The 10,092-nt window shown below is 38.4% G+C and overlaps 1 protein-coding gene across 1 annotated transcript; it reads left to right on the top strand.

Moving 5' to 3' along the window:
* Nucleotides 1-3,496: 3,496 nt before the first annotated feature.
* LOC115918039 (NXPE family member 3-like) lies at nt 3,497-8,276 on the top strand. Its single transcript, XM_030995609.1, has 3 exons — nt 3,497-3,661; nt 4,887-4,942; nt 6,758-8,276. Exons 1-3 carry the CDS (start codon nt 3,546-3,548, stop codon nt 7,570-7,572), a joined length of 987 nt encoding a protein of 328 aa, XP_030851469.1. The 5' UTR covers nt 3,497-3,545; the 3' UTR covers nt 7,573-8,276.
* The last annotated feature ends 1,816 nt before the right edge of the window (nt 8,277-10,092 follow it).

The raw sequence follows: 10,092 nt of genomic DNA, 5'->3' as shown, positions 1-10,092 counted from the left end.
AATCCGTAAAGCCACCGTAAAATGACCCGAATAAAATCGTAAACAACACGTAAGCACTCGTAATAATCCGTAAATAATCTGTAAGCAAATCGTAAACTAACCGTAACGAATCATTACACAAATCTGTTAAGAGTCATTTACGGATTCCTGCGAGCAGTTTGCGGATGGTAACGTGTTCTTGCGAGCGGTTTACGAATGGTTACGGATTGTTACGAGCTATTTACGAGCTATTTACGGACAAATCAATCCGTGGACGATCGTAAGAAGATTTTTGACATGTCAAAAAATTTGCCTCTCCTTTCAAGGATCCTTAAGAGTGTCTACGAGTTGTTGCGAGTTGTGACGAGTTATTTACGGATACCAGCGAGTTATTTACGGATGCTTGCGATTGACTACGAGTTGGCGATCCGTAAGGACTCGTAAGAAAAATCCGTGTATGTGAAGGGGGTATTACCGATATACCAAAACATTTCCCTCAGCGATTACACGTAAACGGAAAATGGAATTCTCAAATCCCATTTTGCAAGTGAAATATGAGCATTATCACGAAATCTGATTGAAAAAATAAAGTACACATTCGTGATAGATTATTGCCTCAGCTACAACATACTTGATGCTCAGAGAAAACAAGGCTAAAACGACTGAGATATTGCTCGCACAAAACGGGAATGTAGAATCCAGTTTTGAGAAAAAGTCATGTCCCATAGAGAATACACGCAAAATGTGAACAATTGACATGCCTCCTTTAATCGCAAAAATACGCCATGATGCTTTTGTCAAAATGAAATATCGTGTCTATTACATTTGTAGAAAATTATATCAGCTAGAACATATCAAAATTTCGAAGAGAATCGATCAATATTTACAGAGATACAATCAATTTTCCAAAAATATGCTGACGTCATAATATGCAAATTGAAATTTTGAATTTGGAGGCCATTATGATGATGTCATGAGTTAATTGAGGGTCAAATGAGACATGAAATCATATCTCCGATTCATACTCTATCAAAATATGAAGACAAAAAATGGGTCACCTTGCATCCTAAAGAGCTACAATGCATTTTGATAGGCATGTTTTTGCCCATATATGCTATGTATTACAAGAGCTCGCGCGCTCGGACATTTATCTTGAATGGCTTCTCACCTTGTTATTAATAGTCATAAAGAGATAAATATGGTATCAAATTGTTTGGAAAAATAATTTTCTTCATTTTATTTCTCACTATACAGTGCGTACCAGAAAAAACGAAACCGAGAATAATCGGTGTTTTATCATAACTTTATCACAATTATAATTAATAAATTATTCTTTAACCCGTAGTTTTCTTAATACTAGAGTCCTTTCTCAACTGACAGGCAAGGACATTTCTCGACATCCAGTGTGCTCATGTTTATAAAAAAAGAAATATTTTTTTCTTGAAATCCAGTGATATCCGAGAACTGAAATTGTAGTGTTGTCCTATTCAATTTTATCGTTTATTAGGTGCGATGTCTCCAAAAAAAAAGTTCCTGCTGTTCAATCTTGTTATCGTTTGTTTTATCACATGCGGATTATGGCTCGATTGTGGACGGGGATCTTGTAATTCCGTGCACTCTTTCATACAGGCAAGTTCATTCTTCCCAGTTCATATTTCTAATTCTTGTTTCACAAAAAACGTCATTTCGATTGCGTTTATTACCAAACAAATTGGCAACATTAATTGCGACGTATCTTGTGAGCTTCCTTCCAATTTGTTCTATACAGAAAATTTCATGAACTTGCATTTTCTTCGTTATTGATGACGGTATATATTTTTTTCCATATAGGGATTGAATAGAAACATATTTGCAATAATTTCGTTTGAGGTGCATGTATGATTGCATATTTTCTAGAGTGAAAATTAAAAAATTCTGATTTTTTTTTTTCTTCTTCAAAAGCTCAAATTTGTCAATTATTATTCATTAACGAACTAAATGCGTTTTTTTTTTTGCGCTAGTTGACCTTGGAGGATTTCATAGGGATTGAAAAAAAACATATTTAATAGAAACAGTTTTGTAGTTGATAACAATAAGGCCTATCATTTTCTTTAACTCTTATCGTGCCACAGGGCTAATCCCCATTGTGCCAGGTTGTTTTGGAGATAATCTGATTAACGCGATGGTTCTATGAATGGCGAGTGCAAAACACACAGCACAGCCCAATGAGCATGAACAATAACCGCTACTACGAAAGTGTGCACGCACGCACATGGCACTCAATAGGTAGCGTGCATGCAGCCTCATGGCAGGCTATGAGTTAATGAATAGGGGCCAATATGAGTGTTCATGTACAGATTCATATTAATTTGTTTCAGGCTACTGGAATCGCAAACATAGATGTATATAGACCGTGCTTACAACCAGTACTCTACGATCCATCGGTTAATGAAACAGGTGTTGTCTGCCCCGCGGGGAAAGGTCCATGCCCAGTGAGTCATCTCAAAGATGCGATACAACAAAGTCCGCCCTCCAACGTACGATGGACAACGGTGGAGAATCTGACAAGTGCCAAGTACAGCGACAATAAAATCAGTAATGCAAAAACGGTATACTTCCTACATGATCGGCTCGAGTTACTAATCCAGGCCCGCGATGGACGTGGACGGCTGAAACAATATGGCGGTGATTACTTCCGGGCTAAGATATTCACCAAGAATTCAACGTTCTCTGCGAGTTCTGCAACGGATGGAGAAGTGATCGATCTAGGAGATGGGACTTACAGGGCTCTCTTTACTCTGAAATGGCCAGGGAAGGTCAACGTCAAGGTGACCTTGGTTCATCCCAGTGAAGCGGTCGATGTGATTCGCCGTTTCCGCGACGCAGCTCCAGCGCGGTTCGTTTACCGCGGCAAGTTTGTGTCCGCAGACGGTACGCACGAAGAGACTTTCTGTAACATTGTACTTTGTGGACATCCAGTAAGGGGCCTTTTATTCTTCATTATTTATAACAACAATTATAATTGTAAATGCATTTAACAATTTGTATAATGATACAGACTGGATTGAACCTTTAAACAAAATATGATTGGATGCCAGGAATGTAAAGATTACATATAGTAGGTAGTATCCTGGCACTGACGAATTTTCGTCACCATAGTTACACTTCTGCTAATCTCAGGCTCTGACATTGTACTTTTAAAATAAAGCAATTTCTCACGCTTTGTATAAAATGTGTAAATCGTTCAGACTTCATCATTTTAGGTGGAAGTGCCAAGTAGTAATAATGATGATGATAATGATAATAATAATAATAATAATAGTAGTGGGTTCTTGTATAGCGCTCATGTCTGTCATACGTGACACTATTAATAATAAATAACAATAACATTGTAAGTCGCCAAATCCACATGAAATCAAATGCTCCAGGCGCATTCCTGAAATAAAGGAAGATAAAACAAACAAAAATGAAAGAGAATAATCAATTATAGTATAAACCGAATCATACATATTACCTTGACTCATATTTTACAGCTTGACCTATGCAACTTTACCGATAAGGCTACGGGATCTCCCTGGTTTTGCTACATGCCCAAATCACCGAAACTTAAGTGCAGCGACTGGCGGGAACATCGATGTGACTCCAGCACGGCAGGCTGGTATGATGCGTCGCTTTTATCATCACATGACAAGTTAACCTTGATGTAAGTAGGCCTACAGTCAAAATCAATCTTTAAGAGTAAAAGTAGCTGATAGCAAGGATAGGAAAGGCCTAGTTGATAAATAAGCGAGCGAGTAGGTATGAAGATGTGAATATATTGAGTAGTCAGTATATACATCGGTGGATCATGGAATCTCTGGCATGGCCGGGGTGGAGGCGGGCAAAGAGGGGTCACAAGTTAAACAATTATGTGACGGGTAGAAAACAAAACAAAGGGTCATCAGTATTTTCCGGGATCCGCCACTGACATATCATAAGACATATTGAACTTACCGTGATTAATGCTACTTTTCCATAAATGTGATGATGACCAGTGGCGGCGATCCCAGGCGGGACGGGGACACGCCCCCTCAATTTGTTGAGGGGGATCATCCTCCCCCCCCCCCTCTTCCCGGGAAAATTTGAAAAAGTGCAAACAAAAAATGTATAGCAGATACTGACCAAAGACTGCATCACCATTTTAGGCTCTGGAGTGTCCAAGGGTGCAGCGTTTAGACTATATAAAAATGCAAATATCTTCTGGATCTGTCGCTACGCTCCCTCGCATAATATCCTTCAAAGTGTACGAGTAAATATTGTAGAAAATCTGTATTCCGTTGGTATTACCTGTGAGGGGGTAGTCACTTCCGTCACCTTCGCCCCTCTCGTTCACTGTGCTCCCTCGTCCCTCGCATTTCGTCCGTCCCCCCCCCCCGGTCATGAAAAGAAATCGCCTCCCCTGATGATGACCAGGGGGGTGTTTCACAAAGGCTAAGATCAACTCTAAGTTAGACTTAACTATGGCAGGATGTTCATGTCACTGGTCGCTCTCACCATTGGTCTCTCAATTATTTTTTTCTTCAATAATGAACTATCAAAAAAGGTTAATTATGTAGATTTGTGACCACGATTTGTACGACCCATGAGAAACCAATGCCAGGAACGGTTAAAGGAACTAGTGGCATCAAAGGCATGTCATAGTTAAGTTCAACTTAAAGTCGATCTTAGTCTTTGTGAAACACTCCCCAGGGCTTTTCTATGTGCCGGAAGCGCATGCCCCTCCTATCAATTTGAGAAGAATGGAAGAGAGCAAAAGAGAAAGATGGAGAAATTGAATTTGGGAGGGGAAATGACGAGAAAAGAAGCTGACAGATATACGAATTACGTGACAAACTTCAATTCTACATCAGTTTAAGTTTGAGGAATGTGTTTTTTCCTTCAATCAACAGTCCAAAAAGTGATCTTCCTACGAAAATTCAGGTCGAAGTCCGAGGAACGATAAGAAGTAAGTGCAGATTTGATTTAGAATAGATACTTACTACCGTAGTCCGTATAATCCTGATATTGATTGCTATCGGTTCAGATAAAAATTGCACATCGAATCGGTTTAAAATATAAAATTTTTAGATCTGGTCCGAGCAGGCTCTGGGAGGTTCTTGCTCATCACAGCGAGTTAAGGTAAATTAACTTGCTCTGTTGCTCAGAGTGATTTGACACGGTCATTTATTAGGAGAGTTCAGCCAATCCCGCTTGAGTTGGGCACAATATGGCGAAATCTGCTTCGTTGAGCAAGCACAAACAAAAGAATCAACACCCTGATTTGACCAAGGAGTTTTAAGAGCTGGAGACCCAACTGGCAACACGACCGAGCGAGATTCTTTTTGCAATTTTATTAGTCTAAACGCTGCACTCTTGGGCCTTCCGGAGCCTAAAAATGTGTTGCGGTCATTATTCAGTATATGCTATACAATTTGTTTTGCACTTTTTCAAATTTTCCAGGGGGGGGGGGGACGATGCCCCCCTACAAAAATGAGAGAGGACGTGTCCCCCCGTCCCCCTTGGATCGCCGCCCCTGTTTACAGGTGTGCTGTTATCTTTGATGTCCGAGTTTCGAAGCCGCCAATAGCCAATATCATTGGAAAGCTTGAGTAGTGATTATTGTCACAAAGAAATATCCTTAATATTTCACTTTTTATTTGAACTAACAAGGGGAAAATCTAACAGATGATAAAATATGAATACAACAGTCTTATTGTGTCAAGAAATTGTTTTACATTGTATGATGACAGCTTTAATTTGTGAAAAATAGTAAAACTTTACGGTCCTAAAACCTGCAATTTGACACTTTTCCGATTACTTGCGGCTCACGAAAATAAAAAGTGAATTTGTTCGTCCACAGTTCTTTATGATGTTATATGTCAGATTAGTGCCCACACATGCCCAGTCGAGTAATTTTGATTAATATTTCAGGAAATTTTGCTCTATTCTCTTTCACTTGCCTCCTGTAAAGGTAAGCACTGTGCACTGCTCGTATTATCAGACGAGTGGTAGCGAAAAGTAATTAACATTACGAAAGCATATTTCCCTTTGAAAGTGGCCCGATAGTTTGCAGCTAGGCAGGAATCTGTTGCCTACGTATCTGCAAGGAAGGTCCAATCAAGCACATGCCTGACATATTTTCTCCTGGCGGCATCGAAGATGGTACAAAGGGAATGAGCTAGATAGGAATCCATCTCTTAAAACTTCTTGATTTGACAAACTGAAACCAAGTTGGCCAAACGCCCTATGTATCGACATGTCTTGCAATGTACTTAGTTTGCACTTTTTTTAAAGGAAAAATCACATCCTAGAAAGTATTGAACAATCAAGATCCTGTGCCGATATAAGAACCAATCTTTTTTTTCTTTTTTTCTTTCCATGTTTATTCGCCTGTACTTGTACTTGGAACTGATGGGGGGGGGGGGGACGGACAAAATATAACCACCAGCTCCATATTGCACTCTTAAGTTGACCTCATACAATCTTATTACAATGTAGGCAATTTTTATTAAACATTACCAAACAAAAACAAAAATAGACAAGACAAAATACGTACAATTTACATCGAAAGTGAACAAATACAGACAGAAAAGAGTTCAGCATGTACCCAACTGGTCATATTACATGTATGTAGAAACACCCTATATAAAATATACAAATGAAAAGAGCGTTTACCCAGAATATAAAGCATACACAAAAATTAGAACCAATCTTGGTCTACTTGTTGAAATCTAAATATTAACAAAAGTTTCTTTCTATAAATTTGTTCACATATATCCAGATTCATCTGAACCAAAATCGGCATCAGAGAATGCGACCGAAAAAGTTATAAATCTTCCCATCTGTACAAATGAGTGCAATATTGGAAACCTCCTCACCTCTGGCTACTATTTCAACGACATTTGGTACAATCCATCCTGCAGAATTCTCAATTTCCCGCTCGACGAAATGCGAAATTGTGTCTCGGGGAAGAAGCTGTATTTCTTGGGAGATTCGACGATCCGCCAGCTCTTCGAGTTCTACGTGGAGCGACTTGGACCAGGATTAAAGAAGACGCCACCTGGTCCAGAACCACAATGGCACGTCGGTCCAACGCGGGTGTTAGACCAGGTCTTCAACATCAGTATGATGTTTCGTTTCCATGCGTACCCGATAGGGAGGAACGAATGGGCCACAGTGAAGGACATCCATTACATAGCGAACGAAGTTGACAACATTGCTGGTGATGAAAATTCGGTGGTTGTAATCTCACTTTGGTCCCATTTCACCCACCAACCGGAGTGGTTTTTCGCGCAACGAATGCGAACAATCATGGCGGCCGTTGCGCGTCTGCGGGAGCGCAGCCCGTCCACGCTCGTGGTCTTCAAGGGTGCGAACACGCGCGAACATATTAGCGAAAAGCAACGTCTGTATCACTCTGATTGGCTGGCCAGACGTATGGAATACATTATACGACGAGATATTGCCGAAAACATAGCTTTCATGGACTCTTGGAGCATGTCAAGTGCGCAATTAATCGCGGACGATGTACATCCAGGAGGTTCACATGTTAACAACCTAAGTAATCAGTTATTAACATTCATGTGTGGTACATAGGAATTCATATTCGAACTCACTATGCAAGTGTTATCTCGCAATTTTCATAATTTATTGTCCGTAGAGACGGGTAGCCCGAGGGTCTCAGGCAATACTTTAAGCATGCGTGGCCAAGAAAACGCGTACAAAGAAGGTGTTTTTTTATTTTTATAGATTGGACGCGGTCCGCGTGGTGCCGCAATAAGGGGTTAGAAACTGTCAATTTTGGGTCATTTTAAAGAAAACTGGTACTTTTTCAAAATGGTTTAAAATCCTGCTGTACACGCCGGTATACGCATTAACGGGTATATTTCTAGCCCTTAGGGCCGGACTGGGGAAGAAGAAGTAGGCCTAATAACTGCCTATTGGCCTACAGCTGGTCCCTTATATTTTGTTTTACATATATAAACTCATTTGGAAGTGTACAGGTTGATGTTATTGCTTCTATGTTGAACAAAACCTGTTACATTGTGAGATTATGTAGGCATGCAGATGATACCACTTTAACTCTAAGTGGAAGTATTGTAGCTGAGGTTAAACAAAAACTTTATTTCGCATTACAAGGATTAATGTATGGATTAATAATAAATAATAATAATTAACCGTTCTTGTATAACGCATAACACATAGTAATAAAACATGTCCCTGAGCACTCTAAAGAAAAACACAACAGAATACAAAGACAAGATGTACTGGGTAACAGACAAAAACCGCCTTGTAATAAACACAGAACAAAAACTTGCGTCATGGTCATAGCTTCGCGTGCAAATTTGAATAAAATAACAACCTTCAACGTTTCTATGAATGGAAAGGTATTGAAAAGAATTAACGTCGTCAAATGTCTTGGTATATTAATTGATGAATAATATTGAATTGGTCCAAGCACGTTGACAAAGTAACAAAAGTAACGCAAAGAAATATCAGTGTAGTAAAACGAGCCAAGGACTATTTACCAATAACATCTTTAAAGTTGCTGTATAATGCACTGGTATTGCCTCACTTTGATTATTGTTCCTCTGTGTGGTCAAATCGGTATCGGGAACAAACAGATAAACTCAAAAAATTTCAAAAAACTATGCTAGAATAATTTCAAACAACATACGAGACTCCATCCAGTGAATTGATTAGCAATCTGAAACGGATGCGAATTGAGAAACGTTTTGAATTTCAGCGTGTTAGTATGATGTACAAATGCAGACATCATTTGGCGCCATCCTATTTACAAGAAAGTTTAATTAAAGTAAGTGACATTCATCAGCAAAATACGAGGCAGGCAGTTGAAGGTGTACTTTCTGTGCCAAAGTATAAAACAGAATACTTTAAACATAGCCCCCTTGTTTCTTCCTTGAAATGCTAGAGCGCCGCAATGGTAGCACAGCTAAAGCCGGGGTAATAATCTCCAAGTTTGGAAGCGCTTAGTGATTCTAATAAGCGCTTTATAAAAACTGAGTATTATTATTATTATTATTATTCAATAATAGCATGGAATCAGCTTGACAGATCATTGAGAATGACAAGCTATGTGAACACCTTTAAATACATGTTCAAACAATCTTGTATTATCGATTCCCAATAAGATAAAATGACAAGAGGAGGTTTGTTTAGTGTCTGTTTTTTTTTAGCACTGAATGTAGGACGATATAATGCTTTTCAAATTTACAGAATGGTTTCATATAATTTATTATCAGTTATAAATACATTTGTATTTTAATGTTAGTTAAGAGTGTACATTAAATTACTAAACTAGATTTCATGCATTAATTTTTCATACACTGTTGGTCATAAAGGTGGTATAATCATTTTTATCCCAATTTATTGAAAGATTTTGACAATGATTTATTCCTAATAGATCTAAAAATAATCATGCTTGACAATCTAGTTAAGCTCAAATATAACTTTATTACTTGATACATACTTATCAGTACGTGAGACTCGCACGGTATAGCCATGGACCTACTTGTAGTCGGTCGATTGTATAGCATCCATCGTTGTGCTCGTGTTGTTTTCTATGTGACATATCACCACAAGGTGGCGCTGTTTGCTTAGGACTAATGAGATATATATATGCATATCACTACATCCCCCTTTTCATCAAATTAATACAAAGAATACATACATATTTTTGTTAAACTATCAGCCCCGATACAATGTGAAGTCACTATTCAAATCCAGCCAGGTTTGAGATTAAATGAGGTTTACCTCAGAAATAAAGTTATGTTATTTTATTTTTCCTGTTAAATGCCGTACACGATTGTTATTTTCTTCATGCCACAAAGTTCAACATACATGCAATCATCCTATAAGTTATTGTGCTTGATGAATGAACTTGAAATATGTTATTTTATTTTGCCGTTACATGCCGTACATGGTTGTTATTTTCTTCATGCCTCACAAATTTCAACATACATGCAATCATTCTATATTAAAGTTATTATGCTTGATGAATGAACTTGAATTATGTTATTTTATTTTACTGTTACATGTCGTACATGATTGTAATTTTCTTCATGCCACAAAGTTCAACATACATGCAATAATTCT

Source organism: Strongylocentrotus purpuratus, unplaced genomic scaffold (genome assembly GCF_000002235.5).
Source record: "Strongylocentrotus purpuratus isolate Spur 01 unplaced genomic scaffold, Spur_5.0 spur5_scaffold_3, whole genome shotgun sequence".
NCBI lineage: Eukaryota > Metazoa > Echinodermata > Echinoidea > Camarodonta > Strongylocentrotidae > Strongylocentrotus > Strongylocentrotus purpuratus.
The sequence above is the reverse complement of the archived record's forward strand: the minus strand, read 5'-3'. Positions and strand labels throughout refer to the sequence as shown.